Source organism: Lissotriton helveticus, chromosome 1_1 (genome assembly GCF_964261635.1).
Source record: "Lissotriton helveticus chromosome 1_1, aLisHel1.1, whole genome shotgun sequence".
NCBI classification, from domain to species: Eukaryota; Metazoa; Chordata; class Amphibia; order Caudata; family Salamandridae; genus Lissotriton; species Lissotriton helveticus.
Window position 1 is genome coordinate 1,366,684,450 of NC_136057.1, and position 24,274 is coordinate 1,366,708,723.

A 24,274-nucleotide genomic window follows, 5' to 3' on the forward strand; every position below is an offset into this window, starting at 1 on the left:
CACGCAAGCACAACCTCAACATCATCTCCTACGCCAACGATACCCAACTGATCCTCTCCCTCACCAACGACCCCACCTCCGCCAGAGCCAGCTTCCAGGACGGAATGAAAGACATCGCAGACTGGATGAAGCTCAGCAGCCTGAAACTGAACTCAGACAAGACGGAAGTCCTCATCCTCAGCCCATCCATCTCTGCCTGGGACGACTCCTGGTGGCCCCCTGCTCTGGGCCCCCCATCCAAGCCAACGGACCACACACGCAACCTGGGCTTCATCCTTGACTCCTCCCTCACGATGGCCAGGCAAGTTAACGCTGTTACCTCCTCCTGCTTCAACACACTCCGCATGCTCCGTAAGATCTTCTGCTGGATCCCCGCTGGAACCAGGAAAACGGTCACCCAGGCCCTCGTCATCAGCCGTCTGGACTACGGGAACGTCCTCTACGCTGGGACCACCGCCAAACTACAGAAAAAACTCCAGCGCATCCAGAACGCCTCAGCACGACTCCTCTTGGACATCCCCCGACACAGCCACATCTCCGCCCACCTGAGGGACCTGCACTGGCTCCCCGTCAGCAAGAGGATCACGTTCAGACTCCTCACCCACGCACACAAGGCTCTCCACGACTTGGGCCCCGAATACCTCAACAACCGGGTCACGTTCTACACGCCAACCCGCCAGCTCTGCTCCGCCAGCCTCGCCCTCGCCACCGTCCCACAGATCCGCAGAACCACCACTGGAGGAAGATCCTTCACCTACCTGGCGGCCAAGACCTGGAACACCCTCCCCACCCACCTACGACTCATCCAGGACCATCTCCCCTTCAGGAAGCAACTCAAGACCTGGCTTTTCGAGCAGTAGCAGCCCCCCCAGCGCCTTGAGACCCTAGCGGGTGAGTAGCGCGCTTTACAAATGTTCTTGATTGATTGATTGATCTATTTAGTTCTGCACCAAGACACTCAGCCTTCAAAGGCAGTGTGTGTGTGTCAGGGTACAGGGCCTCTAAGGGTGGCACAATAAGTGCTGCAGCCCTTAGGGGCCTTCTCTGGTTACAGTGCCCTGGGTACCTAGGGTACCATTTACCAGGGGCTACCTGTGGACAGAGATGCCAATTTTGTTTAGGTTTCAATACAGTTTTTAGGGAAGGAACACTGGCCCTGGGTCCCTGATTAGCAGGAACTCAGGGCACACCAAGGAAAAGTGTGCATCAGTTATCAGGCAAAAAGTGTGGGGGGGGGGGTTACTGCAACAGAAACCCACTTTCCTACATAGGTGTTATTTACCACACCCAATAAATAACGTACAACATGGTATCGTTATTTACCAAGGGCATTAAATAACATCTAAACTCGTAATCAGGTCTTAAGAATTTGTATTAAAAAAAAAAGATGAAATGTTCACACAGAAACCTTTAGAAGCAACATAGGCATTAGAGATATATTTGTTTATATCTGACAGTAAAAGAGACTTCCAAAAGAACTTTTGAAAATGTATGCAGATAAGATGGACAAAGTCCCCACGGTTTAGTGGTGCCTCAGAATGAGAAACAGCCTATACAATGCTGCCTTTACCACGCAATGCCTTTACCACGCAATGCCTTTACCACACATCCTTTACCATGCATGTCTTTCCCACAAAGGTAAGTGTTTGTGCCTTTACCATGCATAGTAAATACTGGTAAGTGTATATTATAGATGCAAGAGTTTTGGAGTTGTTAGTGGTTAAGGGTGGTAAGGGCAATTTTTAGGGTTTAGCGGCAGTAAGGGTAGTTTTAGGGTTTATGGGTGAGTAGTGGAAAGGGTGGTAGGGGTAATTCTAGGGTTTAGGGGTAGGAAATAGTAAAAGGTTGGTAAGGGTCAATTTAGGGTTTGGGTGGGTAGTGGTAAAGTATGGTAAGGTTTATTTTAGGGTCTGAGGTGGTACATCAAGGGTGTTTGGGGTGGGTAGTGGTAAAGGGTGGTAAGGGTATTTTTTGGGTTTAGGGATGGGCACTGGTAAAGGCAGGTTTCAAATAAGTGTGTAAGTGTGTGTGTGTGTGTGTGTGTGTGTGTGTATATGTGTATATATATATATATATATATATATATATATATATATATATAAAATCTCACACACACACATATATATATATATATATATATATATATATATAATATTGTGATTTCACTTACCATATTATATTTACCATGATTGGCAAAGGCATTGGTGTAGTAAAGGCATGCATTGTATCATCATACCACTGTCAGAACCTTTCAGGTGAGAGTCTTTCAAAGACCTGTCCTACTGCCAGTTTCTCCCTACCAGAATAGTGTATGGTTTAGGTCAAATTTCCTTGAATCTATGTAACGTCAAGATGTATTCAAAGAAACCAGAGTAAAGTTGACCTAAACCATGCACCATTACCATCAAGAGACAGTACCAATTTCCCCTCTAGGAAAAGGCATAATTACTCCCATGCACACCTGCCTTTACGTAACCTTTCCTCCACCATACATTTACTTCGATCTTGTGTAAATGAGCTCCATTAACATGAATGTGAGGGGTACGTAAAAGCCACGTTGAAGTAGCAGTATGGGGAATTACTCACTTGAATCCTTCAACACGTGGCAAACACCTTCTACATTTTAGCTTGGAAAAGCCAAGAGGGTGGGAAGTAACAGAAAAAAACAAAATATTTAACTTATCAACAGTGAGAAAGACTTATAATAACATACACTGTACATTAAATCCATAATGTCATATCTCATTATAGTTGTAATCTATACGTAGGCACACATTATTCTTAAAATTGATAAAACAAAATATCTACTTGCTACAATGGAGCGTTAGCGTATTTTTACATTGTGCTACTCATTTAATTATAATAATGATAATATGAATAATATTAAATGTGTGTATTTGCTTAATTATTAATGTTAATCTTACATCAAGAAAGTTATATGTAATCTATTACAATGTATTCACAAAGTGATTTTGTTAATATTTATAAAGTGCTCTAATGCGTAGAAGAGTGTCCTACTCTAACCAAATTAAACCAGAATTAGTGAGAAAGGTCACATGTTTAGTCGAATAACAACGTTTTCTATAGTTTTCTAAAATGAAGGTGGTAAGAGTTATCCTTCAGGGAGCAAGGGTGGGCATTCCAATTTTTTTATGCAACTTAACAAAAGTCTCACAATCACCCTTTCTAGTTTTTCTCGAACAGGATTGGTTAGATGTTTATTTACTTCATAGAAGGAGGAACCCTACAATCATATTTAGAAATTATTTAGGCTGGAGGCAGAGATTCTTATAATCAGCCCTCATTGTATCAAATGTACTTCCTCCTCTCAGCCCAGACCCTTTTCCATCTATTTTAATCTTGATATTCATTGTTGATATTCCTTAGACTTTACACATCTGAGTAGTCAACGCCACATAGATTTGATTCGTACTGCATAGCCGGTAAGCTAGGCTTCATACTTTAGATCAGCCCTCACACCTTCCCAAAACTGGAGACCAACAAAAACTGCAAAGCAATTTGCATTAAAATAAGTTTTTCTGTTTTGTTGTTCATAAACGTATTGAAAATAAATAAAAAATATTCAGTGCACTTAAAAATGGTTTACTATGTATTATGATATATAATCACACAAGTAAGATAAGTTAAGAGATCCTACCTCTAACCAGTAGCGAAGGAAACATTTTTAAAATTGAGATGTATTAATGAAATCCGAGAGTAATTAGTGGAATATGATTTTACAAAGTTAACACACCGAAAACGTCTTTTATAGATGACTTGGGTCTCTGTTTGGAAAGTATAACCACTTACAGTTTTATGAAATATCATTTCACAACATGTGGCGGACGTATATCAGTCACAACAGCATGCAAAGCAGAACATGAAGTGAAACTAACACAGCAAGCAGTGCTCCACAGCAATAACCCACATTTCTTTCCTAACTATGATCCAGGCACAAGGTGGCCAGGTGAATCCCTCTGCACCAGAGACTCGCACGGAGGAGTCAGCGAAGGATGGTGAATGCGCAAGAAGAAGGCTCACAGCTCAAGCGATGACCAGAGGCAAGAGAAGAAGCACTTACAGGGCGGGCATGGACGATTTGTGATTGCAGACTGTAGTCTGCCTGCTGGAGCTGGTCCATAAGACATCAAAGGTTCCTCACATCCCCTCCGAGTATCTGACACACCCTCATTTATCCCCAGCTCAAGTGCTTTTTGGACTATGAAAATTTCACATTGGGCTCTAACATTCTTGGCTAAATTCTGGCATTACCCACATCTTGGCTGACTGCATGTGCCAGTCAAATCCTGCCACATACATGGTATTGTTGATGTTCTCTCTCAAATATCATTATTCTCTGTCCAAGATCCTGATATTCCGTTACAGGGAACCCAGAGACACACTGGTCTACAGGGCTATTAATACATTTCTTGACCGTCTAGTTGTAATTGAAGGCCTGCAGGGCCAGGGAACAGTCAGCCACATGGATGAGCTCTTGTAGAACCTCTGCCTGCCAGACTGGGCTGTGCAGAGGAGTTAAAAGTATTGTGTCTAAGTCTGCAGCCAAGCGCTCTGTAAATGATCTGGCTCTTATGTTCTGATTTTTCTAGAAAGAGATCGAAATGAGCTGCGAACGTTTGCACAGAAATATGAAAGGTCTATGCACAAGATGGATTCTTCAAAATACCCTCTCCCAAAGCAAGTTGCAAGGAAGGTGAGAACATAACACCAGACTTTCCCCTAAAAACTTAGACCCTCATCCTAGATTTTCCTGCATGTAATTTCATCTCCTTAGGAGTCAATAATCTACTCCAAGGACTTAGGCAAACTTCACTTCAATTTCAGACCTTTCCTTCTTCTTGTCATAGAAATTGATAGCACTCCCGAAGTTGGTGGAAATACAGCGGTTCCCTGGATTCTTGGAAGACGGGCCGACTCCCTTGCCAAATGGGACACCCTTGACCATAGTTCTTGAGAATGTGGCGGCCGCCTTTAAAAGGACTCAGTGCAAGGTCTGGCATGTAATGCATGTGCTCATGGTGTTCCTGCAAATATATTTTCAGAATTATGGAGATTGGGCATGGAACAGAGTGTTGGTCTGATGGTGCAGAAATAAGGGTGCTTGAGAACAGCTGGAAAGAGATGGAAGGCACTGTGTGCTGGCACCAACTATTGGGGTGTGCTTGCTCTCAGGAGTGTTTTTTTTTCTGTCATGTAGCATTCCACTTAGATAGCCATACAAAGCAAACTGGCAAAGCCCAACGATTTTACTTTTGTACAATGAAGAAGCCTTTGTGTTCACACATATGCAGGGGCTAGATAAGTTGAAGAAAGGGAGAGAGAGTGAGAGAGAGAGAGAGAGAGAGAGAGAGAGAGAGAGAGAGAGAGAGAGAGAGAGAGAGAGAGAGAGAGAGAGAGAGAGAGAGAGAGAGAGAGAAGAAGTGGGGAGGGTATACCAGGAGAGATATAATGTACTGCAGAACAAGAATCCAGATGGCAGTGAGCCAAGGATGGGAATAGGGAGGGGTCTGGGAGGTGAGTATATGATGTTGGAGGAGGACCCTGTCAAAGGTAACCCAGTGACTGGGAGTGAGGACCATGGCAGAGGTAGGCTGTGATGAGGAATGAGGACTCTGAGATGCTGACCTGGTGTTGTCGCTTGGATACTCCATAGGATATGTGCAAGAGGTGAGGCATGAGGATCCCTAGCAGGTGGGCTGGAGCTGGGGAGTGAGTACCTTGGGCAGGTGAGCCATTGGTGGATAGGTAAGGTGCTTAGCAGGTGTGTTAGTGGTGGGGATCATGTCCCCTTGGCAGGTGAGCTGGTGCTGGAGATCGAGAGCCCTGAGGTAAGTGAACCGGCCATAGATTATGTGGTAGTAGGAAAGCACCATAAGGGATATGGGCTGATGGGGTAAGAGAGCCCTCTGAAGGAAGTTTGGTGGTGGGGAGTGAAGGTCTTGAGGGAAATGAACCAGGTTTAAAGAGTGTGGGCTATGAGATGTTCCATGGTTTGGTGTGGGACCCCGAGAAGGAGCCAGTGATGGAGAGGAAGGACCAGGGTAGATGATCCGTGGATGACAAGGGCTTCATTGTTGTGAAGAGCTATCCAGGCATCTTGAAGGTCAGTGCTAACCTTTCATCGGCCATAGTTGCACAGTGAGACATTTAAAGTGGATAAAACGCAGGTGGATTCTGTGTAGTACAACAACGAGATTGTGGAATGCTTTAAGTCCTTCCCTGACATCCAAACTGAATTGCATGAGGTTCCAAAAATGGCTAAAAACCTGAAATACTCAAACGCGCTTTCCAAATGGACTCTGAGGGTCCAGATAACAAAACATCAGTTTTTGGGCTTGTACCCTGTGGAACTGGCCAGAGTCCACCCATCATCACCTGCATCAGATTGCACTCTACTCCTATCTCCTTTGGACTCTGAAATAACCAAAGGTACACACAGTGCAATTCAAAATATAGCATAAATAAACAAAACTCTTGCAGGAGACTATGAAGTAGAAAGCCATAAGTCTGCTGGAAAAAAGTGTTTAAAGGATGGGCAGGAAGGGCCCTTAAACGCCTGCACCCGTTAACATTGATTGTACAAAGTAGTTCAGGAATGATCTTTTAATTCCCCTCATCAAAATACTCTTCACAAAATGGCTCATTTTAAAATCAGTTTGTAGCATTGGCTGGGGATGGGGAAGTTAGGCCCCAAATGATTAATTTTGTAGAAGTGTGTGGTGGGTGCAGAAAGAAGTGGCAGCAATTAAATACTTTCCCCGTCTGCCTCTTTGTACATAAATAATGCCTTCAGGGATGTGAAGAGTGCTTGATCTACACTAAAGCAATAATCTATCCTTTGTGCATCACCACAGCCAAATTTAATAAAAAAAGAACATCTGTATGTGGCACTGACACCTCTGGATGGCTGGGGGAGTTGAGGCCTCCAAGCCTTTTCTGACAAGGGTTCAACAGATGACTAGCTCCCCTGTATTATGCACCTTTATTTAATTTTCACAACGTGACCGGTATCATGTCCACCGCTTTACAAGTATAAGCGTGATAAGGCGAACAGGATATATGTCATGTTGTGACACAGTAACTTGTCCACCAAACTCTAAATCAGGCTCTGTATCTCTAAAAGGAATAGCTGATGTTTGACTAAGATTGTCTCAAGCCATAGCAGCCTTTCAGTGGCATTGTGGGTTTAAGAAAATCTACCAATGTTCCACTGGCCGCCGATAATTCAAGTGGGTGGGGAGCAGGCAAGGGGGCGCACTCTTACACACACTCAAAGTTACCCATCTACATGCACACTTACTTACACCCATGCATTCACAAGTGTGCACACATGCATACAGCTTTCACAAGCACATACACATTCACTGCACGCAGGCGCAAATACACATACGTTCATATATACACAAATGCACACAACACTTTTTTTGTTTTAATGTATTGGTCTGCAGCCGTGATCTAGAAATTGATAGCAGGAGGGAAGCTTCAGTGGTTTTTGGAGGATTGCCACTAAACCTTCTTTCATTGGCTGAACTTATTATGGTTCAGACCATGAGAGGAGGTGGCAGTCCCTCACTCATCACAGTGGGATGGGGTCAGTGGGACTGCTGACCTCACACCACTCTGTCACAAGTGTCACTGATGGACAGTCAGCTCTGTGAACTTCTGAGCTTAAAACTAAAGCGCCCAGGTCCGACTCTATCTGTGACGTGCCCCCTTGTCATGAGTGGGATGACCTCCAAGCTCTTTGCCGGGCTGACAAAGTCATGCCCACCGGTGCTGTGAAATCTTTAGCCCGGCAAAGTTCAACTCAGGCAGACAGGCACCAGCGCAATTTAGGCATGTACAGTGTCTGGCTGCCTGACCTGAACATGAATAGTTTCTGTCAGGATGACCTTTGCTAATTTTTTACTGAGCTTTTCATGTTTGCAAAAAGGTGAAGGAAGCCCTCCGCCCTTAAGGACAGACCGATACTGACTGCAATGTTCCCTACACCCCTTTCCGCATATGAGCGTTATCCAAGCTGGACGGCCCCATAATGGGCTAATAGACTAGGACAAGAAGTAGATTCCATGTTCATTGATCCCTGATGTGTTTTTCATGCATTGATATATGCCAACTCTTTCTTTCCCTCTTCCCTCTTTCCATTTTTTCATCTTCTAGTTATGCTCCACAAAAGGACTTCTCAAGTTTCTCAACACCCCAGCTGTCGAACATATTGTGCTCAACAGCTTTTGGTGGATTTTTCTCAACAAGTACCAGGTAAAAAAGTGATAGTTGGTGGTTTCCTTGAAAAATGACTCTTAGGCTTGAATGAGTGGATGAGACACTTAGTACCCTCTGTGTGAAGGGAAGATACTCCAGCTTCTTGATTGAGGGGCCCAATTTACAATCCTGTGTAGGGTGAAATGTTGAGAAGATGGGATAGTGGGAATGTTTTTATTCCTCAAAATGAGACACTGGGTTGACCTGTGTGAGGGTGACGTTTTTTAGGCTTGTGTGTGAGAGAGACTCTAGGCTCTCTTTGTGAAGGTGAGATTCACAGTTTTCCTGTAAGATATTAGAAACGTTCCGATTCCTAGTTTTGCACATCTACGTCACTCTTCTCTCCTGCAGCCAGACCACAAGAGTCAGACTCTGTTGTTTGACCGAGTTGCCGACAGTTACATGAACCTCATTCTGCATGGCCACAAAGGGCACATCTGGGACACCTTCATGAGGGTGAGTATGAGTACCATCAGTACATAAGTTCAATGAAATTAAGCAGCTGGGTTTTTTCGCCGGTACAATGTGCAGCTGGCCCAACATTACCAGGCGGTGGTGGAGGAGGCCCGGGATGAGGGTGTTCTTCCTCCGAACTGGAGACACGCAGAGGTGGTGGTGTTTCACAAGCCCGGGCGTCCCCCGGAACAACATGCCTCCTATGGTCCCATCTCCCTCCTAAATGTGGAGGCCAAAATCCTGGCGAAGGCGCTGGCCAATCGCCTATTACCCCATATCGCATCGCTCGTACACCCCGACCAGGCGGGGTTTATGCCTCAGCGGGCGACCCGGCACAACATTAGGAGAGCTCAGGTGGCGGTTGCGGCGATTCAACAAATTGGGGTACTGACGGCACTACTCTTGGCAGATATGGACAGGGCATTTGACTCCCTGAGTTGGGTCTACTTGTTTGCCCTGCTCCATAGACTCAACCTGGGCCCGCACTTTCTTTCCTATGTGAAACTCCTGTATACGGGGCTTACGGCGTCGGTGCAGGTCTCCGGCGCTGTCTCCTCCACCTTCCCTATTCAGAGGGGCACGCGGCAGGGGTGTCCTCTGTCTCCATATCTCTTTGCCCTGGCCATGGAGCCCTTGGCGGCCTGGGTGCGCATAGACACCCAGGTATGGGGATTTGAGTGGGCCACTGGCCTGTCTGCTAGGATTGCTTTGTATGCCGATGACGTCCTTTGTTTTTCTAACGATGATTGACAAGACAGGGCCAAGGCTCTTGCGTATCATGCAGGTTTTCGGGGAGACATCGGGTCTGTACATGAAGCCCCGCAAGTCCACACTGTGGGCGTTGGGAGGTCAGACGAGAGTGGGCGTGCGGGCATCTGCGGTCCAGTCGGCTACAGGTGGTTTGAAATATCTGGGAGTGGTGCTTTCTGATGTACCGGCCATTGCTTGGGAGTGTAATTTGACACCTGTGTGGGAGCGGATTCGCGCAGACATCAAGCCCTGGTCCCATATGCCCCTGACATTATATGGCAGATCGGCTATCTTCAAAATGGTAGCGCTCCCCTAACTTCTTTATCAGCTGCAGAATCACCCGTTCCTAATCCAGCGTAAATGGTTCTGGCTGGTGAATTCTGTGCTGGGGCAGTTTCTATGGGAGGAGGGGAAGGTGCGCGTGGCTATATGTACATGTTTTTTATCCACCTACTGTGGAGGTCTGGCATCCCCGGATCTTCTCTCATATTATCAGGCCTCGCGTCTGCTGGTCCTCAATGAGTGGTGGTATGGCGATAGGGGGGACCCGGCGTACGCATTGGAACGTTTCCTAATGGGACATCACTCACTACATACACTGTTGTACATACACTGCCATCAGCCACATAGGTGGTGTTTATGGTTTGGAGCCAGGCGCTGCGGCATATGGGCTGGTGGAATGTTCTGACCCGGGAAACCCCACTGTGGAACAATGGGCGACTGCCCAATTGGTGGCCCTGCCGGGGTTTTGGGGATGGGACGCCATAGGTATCTCCACCCTGGGCGATGTTTTGAGGGGCACGACACTCAAATCCTTCCCGGAATCTCTAGGAGGAGTTTCATATGCCCCAGACATAATTCTATTGATATTTGCAGTTCTGGCACGCACTGTCCGCTAGCCTACAGGGCTGGAGTCCATACCCAAATTTAGTCCCATTGAAGCAAAAATTTTCATGGGGGATCTGCAGGAAAAGAAGATTTCTTGTATTTGTCAGTCCTTGGTTACGCACTGCTCCCCTACATTTCAGAAACTCCGGGGGGACTGGTAGGTGGATGTGGGCAAACTGGAAGAGGAGAATTGGACAGAGGCCCTGGCAGCCCCGCGGGGGGCGGCCATAGCAGCACGGCTCCGCCTCGTCCAGTTCAAATACCTTCACAGGGTCTACTTCACTAGGGCACGTCTGTGGCGGGGGGTTGATTGCTTCCCCGGAGTGTCTTTGCTGTGGTCAGGTGGAGGGCAAGTTTATACACACAGTATGGCAGTGCACATCACTAGATCGCTTCTGGAGGGGGGTGTTCAGCTGTCTGTCTGAGGTCCTGGGCTGGGAGCTTACATGCACACCACAGCTGGCACAGCCCCATGTCATGGAGGGAGTGGGTGGCAATGTCTATAAACGACATCTCATGCTCCTAGGCCTTACGTTGGGAAAACGAGACATTGCTAAGGCATGGAAGGCTACGAGGGCCCCCTCGGTGGCTGCCTGGAAAAATGGCAGGGACTTTTGCATGGGTCTGGAGCAACCCATATTTGTGGCTAGGGGGTGCCCACGCAAACACTACAAAATATGGAAACGGTGGGCGGAGTATCGGGGCCTCTGGCTGGAGCCCCCAGCGATGGAGGAGCCTTCGCTACTGGATTAAGTCTTTTGTGCCTCCATAAGGGGGGAGGGAGGGAGCAGGGTGGGTGTGTGAGCTTGACTTAGGACAAATTGATCTCCTCTTCACGCTGCGGATGAGACTAAGTGGGTTTAGTGCGATCTTTAGGGGTGGAGTGGGAGGGAGGAAGTTGGGGGAAGGGTGCAATATTGTTAAATGCTCATATGTACTGTATTGTTGATTCTGCAAAAAGTCGTTTGCTGTCATGGTTATATTTGGTTTGCTTTGGCAGATGACTCTGCTGTGCAGAGCCCTGCGCTACATATGTGAATTGACAAATAAAATATGTTTTCAAAAAAAGAAATTAGGCAGCTGGGCAGGACCGGCTGCTGTGCGGACATAGTAGCAGGGCAGGAACAGACAAGGAGGAGGTGGGGGTAAGGAGGGGAAAAGGATATTTCTGGCTACTGTGCGGACATAGTGGCTACCCCGCGATGGCCCGCCCCCAGTATGCGGCAGGGAGAAGTTGAAAAATAAAACTTAAACATGTTTTAGTATTGGTATATTTTTCAACTTTTGAGGGTGGCGGGGGGCCAACGCTCTTCCGCCATAGCTGAGGAGCTGCCACTGTAGATGGGTAACAGAAAACTCCTATGCATATAATGAAAGGGTCCCAGTGCACCTCTATACAGTCTCCCCTGTGTTCATATTTAACATACATAAGGGGTCTCTTCTGTGTTCCTAAACGCAGAAATGATGGCTCTTAAGTGCTTCTATACACACACACTAAAGGTCTTCTCAGTGCTCCATATGCATACAATTGAGATTTCCTCAGTTTTCCATTACACACATGTATTCATTGCCTCCTCGGTGCTTCCATACACATTTGTGAGAGGGCTTCTCGGTATTATTATACAGATATATACGTTTCCTCATTGCTGCTGTATGTATGTATGTATAAGGTCTCATTGTTTCTAAATATATATAATCAGTCTCCTGAGCAGTCCTTTTCACATAAGGTGTCCTCGCTGCTCGAATACACATATGTCAAAGGTCTCCTGAGTGCACCTATTCACATACATTAGGTCTCTACAATGTACCTAAACACAAATTGAAGCACTCCTCGGTGCTCTAATACACATATAAATAAATAGCCTCTGCAGTTCTTCTATACATATTTATGTGTGTGTGTGTGTGTGTGTATATATATATGTGTATATATATATATATATATATATATATATATATATTCACAAATGTCACACACAGACTTATAATCTCTGTGCACATATGCTGGAGTTATCCCTAGTTGTCTTGTTCCCATGTGTCCAAGATCCTGCAGTTCTTATATTCAGAGGTGCTGCATTAAGAATGTTTCCTTCATTCCCTCTTTACCCTTGTCTTGCAGAATTTCCCTCCTCTGATGAGCCAAGCAGTCTACAGCTGTTTTTGCTTGTCCTTTCCCGACTCTAGTCGCCAGTTCCGTTCTGATGACTTCCGGACTCTGATCTGTAATACCCTCTGGGAATGGATTGCAGGTAAGGAAGTAGGGACAACTGTGAGACATTGAGCCAGCGAGGCAACGCGCCCATGTAGCGTATGTGAGAAGAGTTTCAAGGTTAGCTAAAACTCCATACATAGAAACACAAGTAAATTGTGGGTTGGGAAAACTCCTGCATTTCTCAACTTTGTTGAAAAAAGTAAGATGTGGGCTATTTAGCCCGGGTGTCAGACACTGCGTATCATGTCTATTTCTGGTTTTCACCAGTTGTATATTGCCTCCACTACGTTCAGAATACTGTAGATCCGGAAGTCGCATTTGAGGGCTCTTGTCTATTTTTGGAGGTAAGGTTATCAGACATCTGGCACAAAGAAGCATATGAAACACCAATAAGCTTGTTGATTGCTACCCCCAAACAAGTTAGCAGGTCTCACCCCATGGCAGCTGGCCTCTGGATCATTGGTCACATCTGGATTGTTGTACCTATTAATTAGCTGCACAGCTGCAGTGGTTGACACAGAGAGTCCCGGAGATGCGGCAGATCTCTCTAATAGTATTGGACCTTCCTGTACGAATGGGTGCCTTACCTGCGGATCTTAAGACAGCGAGACAATGTTGGAGGCGGTGTATCAAGAGGGCAGGTTTAAAAGTGCCGTATGCCCCTGATATACCACTCTCTATGTGCGAGGAGCTCCCCCACGGGGGCTCTTGGGAGATGTATGGTTGGGATGTGAGGGGGCTGACTACCCTTGGGGATTTATATGAGGGTGGGACTATGCTGCCCTTCAGTACTTTACAGGAGCGATTTGATTTAAGAGGGAAGTACTTCCTACTTCATGCAGTGCTCACTGCGGCTATTCGTGCATATTGGAAAGAGGGTCCAGTGGAACCCAAGGTTTGGTTGGGGTGTCAATACATAGTGACAGTAACGGGGAGGTTTAAGGCAGTCACATGTTTGTACAAGCGCATGAGCCTTGAGAGACTACCCCCCTTTGGACATAATCAAACAAAAATGGGAGGTAGATGTAGGGAGAGAGATACCGGAAGGGGCTTGGGCTGAGATTGTAGATCGACCAGGAACACCTGTTTTCAATTGCTTCCCTTTTATGTTTTACATCGCGCTTACCTCACACCGGCAAAAATCAAAACATATTTTAACTCCGCAAATGCCCAAAATGTCGGGGAGAAGGGGCAAACTTCTCTCACATGATCTGGGGGTGCCCACTTCTGGCTAGTTATTGGAACTATATAATTGCGCTATTGAAGGTGGTGACGGAAACGGAGCTAGAACTGGCATTGGGGACTTGTATATTGCATTGGTTTCCCCGCACAGCTAAGACTAAGGTCACCAGCAAGTTTATAGATATGGGATTGGTAGTGGCCTAGAGGGAAATCACGATGCACTGGAAGGTGAGTGGGGCCCGAGTTTAGATTGATGGAAGAGAGAGTTCATCAACTGGGCAGAATGTCATGGACTGGTTAGACTGCAGCTGGCAAAGAGGACGGGAAGTGAAAGAGCACTTGAGGTGGTTATGGCATGGGAACACTTGGTGGGACTACTAAAAAGATCCAGCTACTGAGAGTGATGACGACACTGATTGGTAGAGCTGGTGCCAGGGTAGACCCCTTATAGCGAGTAGAAGTGACCACCGGACCCCGTTAGGGATATGCATGATGAGTGAATCTGTATGGCAGTACAAGGTTTTATTGCTTACCTACTGGAGACCACTGATTACACACTGCTAATGGGTATTGATGAGTCCAGAGCGATGGGAGATGTGACATGTGACATGCCTGGGGGGAGGGGAACTTTAGGCTTAGAATAGAGTTATTAGGATTAATGATGTTGCTCTATATGGGCCCCATTGAATATTAGAAGGTTCTCCCCTCGTTGCATGGTTCTTATACTTCAAGAACATAGAAGAGATATGCCCTGGGCGCGTACCAAAGATCCTATGATTGTACGATTGGTCATGTTAACAAGGGGAGTGGGACTAGGCCCGTGATTTGAGAGAAGTCAATGTTTTGTTTTATAAAACCTAATAAAGTTTGTTTTAAAAAAATCTGGATTGTTGTCTCTAGTTTTAGAGGTGACAGTCTGCATGTATGTAATTCACTTCCTCCTGCCTTTCTTCATTAATTTCTTCCCCTCTGCTTCTCCATTGATCCACATTGACCTATCTCTCTCTCTCTCTCTCTCTCTCTCTCTCTCTCTCTCTCTCTCACTCCTCCCCCCACCCCCACTGTGATCACTATGTCTTCATCATGTAGGGCACCAGCCTTTTTTGGACATCTCCAACACTTGGGATTTTAGCTCACTAGAACGCAAGAAGAAAGAGGCTGAGGACAAGACCACACAAAACGAAAAGGAAGGGAAAGGTAAGTCCGCACTGCGGGCCCCGGATAATCAACATAGCGAGTTTTTATATAGGGTTTGCTGACCTAGATTCATTGCCTAATATTTCCGCCAATCACTGTTTTTACCACTATTCAACTGTACCATATTGTTCTTGAGTGTAAGAAATCTCTGGGCACCTCTATTAACACTATTGGTACCTGGATAAATGTTATGGTCATCTGCACAAACCATCTGTGCAGTAGCAGTAGCTCTCTGGGCACCTTTGTGAACGCTCTAGGAGCATGAATAAACTGTCTACGACCAGCATAATCTCTCTGGGCACCTTCATGAACTCTCTTGACACTTGCACGAATTATTTGGACACCTGCCTAGCTTCTTAGGGCAGCTCTGTGTGCATCTGCAGGAAGCCTCTGGGTACATGCACATCCTCGCCTGGCACTCATCTCAACTCTAAATACCTACATGTATTTCCTGGGCAAATAATGTAATCCCTGAACATCTATTGGAGTTGTCTAGGATTCTGGACAAACCCTTTGGGCACCTTCATGAACTCTCTGTACAACCTTATAAACTATGTGGGCACAAGTTCTATGGACATCGTCATCGACTCTTTGTGCGGCTAAATGAACTCTCTTGGAATTTCCATTAACCTTGTACTCCTGCATAAAAAACAGGGCATCTGGGCAAACTCTCTGAACACCGAGTTGAGGTCTTTGGGCACCTCACTGGACTGTCTGGGCACCCAGGGTAGCTCTATAACCTTATAAGAACACTGTAGCCACCTGAATGAATTCCCTTGACACCTTCATGACCGCCCAGGGCACCTACATCAATTCTCTACGCAATCTGCATGAAATCTAGCCATGCGTATGAACTCCCTGGCTACCTGCATGAGCTGGACAATTGACTGGTACTAAACCTTGCATTTTCCCGTTTTGTTATACTTGGGTATACCAACAAATAATTATCTTGCTTGTGTACATGCAGAGTATACCCAAACAGTTTGCAGCATTTTTGGCCACTCTCGGCTATGACTGGTGGGAATACTGTTTCCAGCTAATAAACCAATTGAGAGGCTCTCTAATGCAAACCTCTGCTCCTAGCCAGTGCCATTTTATCACCTCTTGAGCCCTCTGCGTTTAACTTGAAAATAGTTGCTTAAGAGTGAACATGACCCGAAAACGGTTTACAAGATATGGGGATGCCCTGGAGTCTGGGATAAGAAATGGGGAAGATGGAATGCCTATAGAGGCGAATTGTGTACCTCCCCCTCTGCAGACATGAAAATGACCAGGCCTAATATCCCTCTGTAATTGTGCTTGTAATACACTGCTGTAATGAACGTGCTCTATGACAAGATTGTAACTGTGATTGCTTTGATAAATACTGCCTCTGCTTTTGATCAATAAAATATTTAAAAAAAACAAAAAAAAGAGTGAACATGGCCCGGGGAGCAACCTGATTAGAACCAGAACTTCTGAGTGGAAGACAGGCAGCCCCTATATCTCAAAGGAAACAGACTTTTGAAGAATTATGTCTTCAGCTAATTCCTGTAGGGGGAATGATCTCAAAAACCCTTATGCAGATTAGTGGCGAGTTCAAATCCGTTTGGCTTAGTAAAATCATTATTTCCACCATCCTCAAATGTCTTTCTGCCAAGAACAAAATGAGATGAATGCAACTGCTGGGTGGTTCCCAGGGAAGTGTGAGCAAAGGTAAACGGGCCTCTTTTTTCCAGATTAGATTGAAGCTTGCGCAGTGTGTGCAGCCCTGTTGCTCAGTTTGGCCAGTCTAGTTTTATTTTATCATTCCAGTTTGATGTAGGAAATAGAGGGAGAGGACCCAGTCCTACCTCTAGTGTTACTAGCTTGACTTTATATCACCCAGACAGCTGGTTTCCAGTCCTTGGGTTTCAGTTCACCAATCAGTTCTTTTTGGGAGTTGTAGTTCTGTTTCCTTTCAGTTAAACTGATTAGACTGACACACTTCAAAACATTAATTTGTAAACGGAAATCTAAGGTTGGTAATCTCATGTCCTGTGACAAGGAGCTGTTGATAACCCAAAGTGTGACATGATTACAGCTCTCTTGGGTGATGGTTGATGCTTCATGGGTAGAATAGGGGTGATGTTCTGATTGAGTTGCAGACGGATATTACCAACTTGACTCTAAAAGAGACTCTCTTGTTTAAAGTATCCCTGAGGTTGTAATAATCTTGAATTTGATTGGTGAAGAAAGACCAGGGGAGTCAACGCTGAGTGGGTGGGGAAGATTCTATAATGAGAATTTCAGTCTAGCCCCCACTTAAGGCTAGCCAGTTGGATGGAACTGTTTGAGTCCAATCATCTGCACGCGCAGCACTGCGTTCTATCCAGCATTGTGTTCAATTCCAATTACTTTGTTTCCAATATTGTGTACTGTTCTGAAGGGCACGCATGGAATGCTGCCTCAAGCTCAGGTTGCTACATGGTGGCTGTTTTTGGGAACATCATTGACATTTTGGGCCCTGTTGTGGGGACTGCATCTATAGTATCACATTTAGTTATGTGGGTCTAGTCTGCATGGCTGTGACCAATTCTGGAGACCATATCTTTAGTACCCAGTTCTGAAAGCCTCACTAAGGATATTGAGTCCAGGTCTGTAGGCCTCATCTGGAAAATTACATCCAGGTATCTAGGCACCCTGTGGTATTGTGTCTAGATTTGGAGCATCATCTAGAGTATTACATCCAGTTCTGTAGGTCATACCTGGAGTATTGCACCCGGTTATCATATGGTGTTATAATCTTTCTAAATCTCTTGTTCTATGTTCCAGATTCCTCCATCTCCTTACTGCGCCTTGACCCCACAGGCACATCAGTGTCCTCCCGGATTTCTTCCGTACGCCGGCATAAACTGAAGTGTGTCCCCCTGCCATTGATGCCCTGCAATGTGAGTCAGTCTTTTATAATGTTCATGTTTTTCAGTTCTGCCTCAGACGCACTTTCAATAGGAAAAATCTGGAAATTACCACGTGGCCTTTGTCTTTGACAGGCGGGTACAGCTGGAGTGAAACTGTCACATGTGAGTTACTGCAACTGAGAGAGGGTTGAAAGGTTTAGAGACCATAACTCTTCCAATGGACTGTACACTTGGGGTAGACCTGGAGTGTCCAACTTAGGTACGGGAAAAAATAAATCCGTTCCCAGTTTTAACGATAACCACTATGTAATTCAGCTCCAGTTTGACTAACTGTATACAAAAGTTATTTAAATGTATTTAATGTGGATATCCTAAAAATCCAACATGGATCTGGCTTTCCTGGTCTCACACTGACCTTGTGTTGACCTTTTGCAGAGGGCTCAATGGCATCCAGGGTTATTGGGTCTCAACACAAACACACACCCACACACCCACACACACACACCCACACCCTATATACTGTTTTTTGTCACTGAAAAAAACCAAAGGTTAAAGTGACATTATAGTTCGATGAAATGTTCAGTAACAATGTGATAACAGAAATTCACCAGTTCTAGTTATCTTAGGTAACTATAACTCGTCACCTACAGTAACTAACTATAATTCGCCCCCCACCATGCACAGTTTTCTTATCGATAATTTAATTGCAAATGTCGTAGTGATATTATCAATGATGTCATAGAAGATGTTGTGAGTGATGTAATATGTGGGGTAATTAGCATTGCATGTTACCTTAGGGCACGAGTTATAGTTATTTGAGATAACTAGAATTGGTGAATTTCTGTGATTTTTTTTTTTTAGTTTAAAACGTCGTTATTACAGAACATTTTACCTAACTATAATGTTACTTTAACCTTTGTTGTTTTCAGTGATTTTCTAGGGTTTCTTTTAATGTAAAGCAATATTTTGTTACCATACATATAGCCAAGCTCAGCCTTTGGGTTTCAACCCCCCGCAGGCAGCCAGCCCCACACTGCGAATTAGTTACAGCGGCCATGCCTTGTGGCCACCCCTCCCCTGCAAGCAGCCAACCCACACCGAAACATATATATTAAGGAGAGTGGGGGCATGGGCTCTCTCCCCGAGCCCATTATATAAGGCCGGGTGTGGGGGAGTAAGGGGGGTCAACCAAATACATCCAAAGAAAGGGAACCATATAATTGATTAATATGTGATAGGCCTTTCCAGGGAGTTTCCTGCGGTTCTGATTCTAATTATAGGATCTCCTGAGAAAAGAGTGAACTGGTGTGGCCTGTCGGTACAATAATAATCGACCAATTAGTAAATGATTAATTTTTTTTAAGTGACCAACACTGGCAAATGATGCCTTTGGTGCCTGGTTACTTATAAAGCGGATATTTGAAAAATCTTTGTATTACTGTAAGAGGCATAATCAGTTTTTTAGACAGAATTTCTATTGTTTCAAGTTATTAAAAACCATCATAATCTTAAAAAGACAGTAAAAAGGTAATATATATCATGACCACTCAATAAAAAGAGCAAAAAGCACAACGTGTGACTCTGGTAGGGACCAGCTTCCCTAAAGTTCAAGGTGCAAAAATAATCCTGTGTAAAAAAAGATTTAACCAAAATAAAACCAACTCTAAAAAGGTTTGACTGTCCCACGAATCACTATAATTTCTACTGGATCTGTTACTGTTTCTAGGTGGGACAAGCCAGCCCAGCAAACAACCTCTATGTGGTTGTTTCTGATCTCAGCGGAATATCTCCTAAAAATTTAAAGCCCAACAACCTGCTGAAAGTATTGTATTTTGAATATGGTCCGGTGAACAATTGCAGCATATGCAATAACACTGTCTCCCCGGCCCCTTCTACCAAGTTAAAGGGCCCCAGTAATGGGTTCTCAGTGATAATGCTACATACATGATCCAAGTTCCGTAACATCTAATATACAAAAATGTTGCCTGTAAATGCCAGTCTTAATCACAGAAAGTGACTGGTATTCAGCCTTATATAAGGCCATAGATAAATAGATGTAAGAACATGATTTGTTTGAGAATCAATTTTATTGTTTTTTTGATAACAAATAAATTCATTGGTAGCAGAGCAGCAGACAGCCGACAAAAACATAGGCGGCCCAACTGGACTATGTGTGGCGATCCAATAATACTGTACATGTACAAGTTTTAGTCGGACCCTCACGCAGGTAACAAATTGAACCATTTACCCCACACTTTACTGAAGAGTTCAGGGCAAACCCGGGGCCTTGAAGAGGAGCTCTCCTGTGCTCCACACCAATCCACCCCTCAGTTCCATTTCCGCAAAGTCAGCGCCTTAGCCTGAGACCAGAGCGCAGCTATGTCCCTCTTCGCCACCGCCACTGCAGTCCCCAGGAAACGCTTGTCCCCCCTGGAGCCATCAAGGCAGTCGGACACCCCCAACAGCAAGCGCTTCGGTTCATGGGGAGCCTCCCACCCTAGGGCCTGCGTGAGCTCAAGTTCCACCCTTCTCCACAACGGCGCCAGAGCCAGACACTGCCATACCATGTGATAGAAATCTGCTGGAGCAGACTTGCAGTGAGCGCAGGCCGGGGAGGATCGCATATGGGCCCGGAAAAGGCGTGCCGGAGTGAGGTATGCTGCATGGAGGTAGTAAAGTTGGATCAGACATAACTTGGAGGAAGTTGTCCAGGTTTTGGGTGCCATAAGGGCATCCCTCCAATCCACCTCCTCCAGGGGACCCAAACACCCCTCCCAGCGAGCCCGGAGGTAGTCCAGGGACGCAGGACCGTTGTTCACCAGTGACCGATATATTTGGGACACCCCCACCTTCCCTAAGTTCCCCATCATCACCTGGGCTTCCAAGGGACTGAACTCCGGGAGAGAGGTGGGGGATGGAATGTGGGTGTGGAGGGCGTGTCTGAGTTGTAGGTACTTATAGAATTGGTAGGGAAGGAGGGCGTTGTAAGAACATGATTAAAGCACAGAGCACCCCATAAAGATTGTCCAGCCGATAAAAATCTTAATAACACTAATGATTAGGAGCTTGTTAATACCAAAGTCAATGTTTTTTTAGCTTCCTTAAGGAATTTCACACAGCAGGCTGATAACTGCGGGCTCATAACACTCAGACATGCAAAGATAGCCGTGTTGCATTGCCTTATACCAAGATTACAAAACATCGCTTTCTGCCAGAAACATCTTCAATTTGATTCATTTGGGCAAACAAATATTATGTGGGCGAGTTATTGAAAGTCTGTGATCCTCGATTGTATCCTCGCCGTTTTTAACAGCAATTTTGCTGAAAGCTTTGGGGTTAAATTAGAGAGTGGAATGTTGGTCATCTCCAGGGCTTCCATTGCATCCCTCAAGTAGCGTTTCTATGGTAGTACTTTGTCATAAAAACCTCTGCATATCATTTCCATGAGTGACATTGGAGCCGCTTTGCTGAGCTTCCCTCCCATAATATCCCAAAAATCAAGCCTTTAATTTTAATGATTGTTTAAAAAGACCAAATCCAACCCTTAGCTGTGAGGTTAGAGCGGCATCAGGGAGATTAAAAAGTTGCCTGTACCACCGCAATTGGGGTTTATCTAGCCACCCCGAGACACGGTCTTTAAAAATCAATGTGCCATACGTGAGTGTAGGCATAAATTTGTCATTCATTACAGTGTAGATACCCGTAAGGTCAGGCCAATTCATCGCAGAAGCCAGTTTTAAAAACTCATTGTCATTGACCGAAGCCGACACTTTAAGATGCTCTAAATGTGTAATATGCGAACCACAGTTATTAAACTGAATATCCAAATATTTTAAGCTAGTAACTTGTTCGAAGACCACATAGTTTATGGAAAAAATTAAGTTGGCCGGACGTTTGTTTCTGAGTCTACAGGCCATGATTTTAGTTTTGCTGTAATTAATTTTCAAGTTTTTCTGCACAGTAACAAGCTAAGGCCGCCAATGATCGCTGCAGCCCCACTGCAGTATGATCAAATAATAAAGTGTTGTCCGCATACTGGAGGCATTGCATATGAAGGCCTACAAACTTCGGAGGTACTGCACATGCAACTCCCAATGATTTATTAATATTGGACAAATAAAGTTTGAATATCAATGGAGCAAAGGTGCAACCTTGTTTTACTCCAGTGGTGGTCTTAATTCTATAGGTCGTGACTCTGTTAGATGTAACTTTCCCATGTGTGGGTGTATAGGCTTCTGATGGCACCTAAAGGCTTGCTGCAATGCCCCAGTTCGACTGCTTCTGCCACCATCTCCCTCTGTCCACTCTATCAAATGCGGTTTTGAAGTCTATCGTTGTGACATATAGTGATCGGGACTTTTTAGTATTTGCGGATTTAATCAGCAAGGAAAGTATCATCAGGTTGTGTTTGATTCCATGCCCGCGCCTGAAGCCTGATTGGGTGATGGGAATAAGTGCTGGACAACTCATCTAGCTCTTTGTTTAGGATCTTAATGAAGCATTTACCTTCCACGTCAAGTAAGGCAATAAGTCAGAAGTTGGCAGGGTTATCACATGCTCCCTTTTTAGGTCTTGCCTAGCGAACGCAGCGCAGGCGCTGATTCGCCTTGGTGAGACTCTATTGTTGTGGCTTTTGCTAGCGAAGGAAGACAAACCATGTGCGCGCATGGACACCAGATGTGCATGCGCATGGCGTCTCTGCTTCACAAGCTCCCACCGGCGCGCCCGCATGGCGTCTCCTCTCTGGCTCCCACTGCGCGCTCACACACGCATCGCGTGCTTTCACTTTCCGTCCCCCGTCGGGTCCACGGAGACAGCTTGTTTTTAAAAGTGACCACATAAAAGTTGCTCGCAGGACGAAGACGGAGAGGCGGTGGGCTGTGTAGCATGGAAGCAGTGAACGCTGCACGCGGACCAGATTTTCTTTTGTCTGTGTATAGACATGGATTATGAATTGTAGAATTGTGTGCCTGCGTTTCTCGATAATAGAAGAGAATGCCAAAATTGTTACTTTCTGGGGACGCTGTCTTTGTACATGGCCAGGGATCCTTGCTTTCTTTTGTTGTAGTGTTTTTTCTCGCATGCATCAGTTAAGGAGGGTGTGAGGAATTTGACACTAACCTGTGAAGTGAGACGTGTCTAGTGCACAAGTGCAAAAAAGTATTTCTAAATATTTATGTTTATATTTTAACAAGTAAAATGTTCTTGAAACAAAAGCCACCTCACACATTTAAATACTATTTCTATCCTGATGTGAACTGCTGCAGATGGAGGGAAAATATAATCTTGGTGTCTGTTGGGAAAAAGTAACTTGACTCTTAGCTGTGTCAGATGGCAGAGGCTGCAGTTTAATGACTAAATGATGCCCCTACCACTTGGGGTCAGAGGTTGCAGTTTGCAATGAGATTCGGTCCCTAAAACAGCAGGCTAAAGGGATCGTTTAGCAAACAAAAAAAAACACGATAGCACTAGAGCTGCTGGTGGGAGAGAGCTGTGCCATTTATCACCATTTACTTGCCTGTTTTACTTCCTAGCCTTGCACATTCCATGCCATTTGCAGCCCAGGCATGGGTCGAATTAATTTGAGTAATGGGCAGAGTTGGTTGTCCTTCTTGTGTGAGTGTGGAGGGGGGAGTGTCTCACTGCCTTTTGTTTTTCAAGAAACTTGTCTTTATATAGCGCCTTTTGCTCCTTGACTTTGAAGGGCCGTGAATAAGAGAGGTGTTGCTGAGGTGAGGTAAATGGCAAGTGCCATATGAGAGATCTGTGCTCCTCATTGTGGATAGTTAACAGAGGTGTGATCACTGGAGGTTCAGCCACATGCTGGGAAAAGTGTAAAATGTGCAGGTTCATGTTTAAGTGTCTGTAATGTGCTCTGGAATAACTAAGAGGGTTGAAGAGCACAAGTGTTGCTTGAGCTGAGCTTGCAGACGAGTGAGGGGATATATCCATCCCCACACAGCCTTTAATAGTAGTTTTTAAATGTTGTCTTTTTTTGGAACATAAAGCAACTTTGGCATACGTGAACAATTTGATGCGCCCAGGATCACGCGGCATGGTACAATTTGGCAGGGAGGACAAGAAACTGTGTTGATATTTTTCACATTGACTAGTCATTGGGTCATATCTTTTTCATATCTGGCTATCAAAGATGAAACCACTGTAAGATCTTCCACTAAGCTTATGCAGTACAGCGCCTAGAGGCGCTGCCTTTTGTTCTTGCATTGCTTCATTTTTTTTAAATTTTTTTTTTAAAATTTTTAAGAAGATCTTTATTATACAATATGCGGTTATCATACAATTCACAATCCACATCTCGATAAAGGCTGCACGGGCAGACGTTAGTTAGTCAGGTACTGAGCAGGATGACACAGCCATTTAGCCGACAACCCGGGGGTCCGGCGGCGAGTTTCATGTGTTAATTGGTATG

At 45.1% G+C, this 24,274-nt stretch overlaps 1 protein-coding gene across 1 annotated transcript in view; it reads left to right on the forward strand.

Annotated features, from left to right (window-relative positions):
• The window catches only part of FAM227A (family with sequence similarity 227 member A), a 102,979-nt gene that overhangs the window by 25,261 nt on the left and 53,444 nt on the right, over positions 1-24,274 (forward strand). The window contains exons 4-11 of the mRNA XM_078683601.1: positions 3,953-4,061; positions 4,611-4,714; positions 4,869-5,012; positions 8,182-8,280; positions 8,635-8,739; positions 12,494-12,623; positions 14,858-14,965; positions 17,759-17,874. Of these exons, the coding sequence (XP_078539727.1) occupies positions 3,953-4,061; positions 4,611-4,714; positions 4,869-5,012; positions 8,182-8,280; positions 8,635-8,739; positions 12,494-12,623; positions 14,858-14,965; positions 17,759-17,874 (915 nt within the window). The remainder of the gene's footprint in view (positions 1-3,952; positions 4,062-4,610; positions 4,715-4,868; positions 5,013-8,181; positions 8,281-8,634; positions 8,740-12,493; positions 12,624-14,857; positions 14,966-17,758; positions 17,875-24,274) is intronic.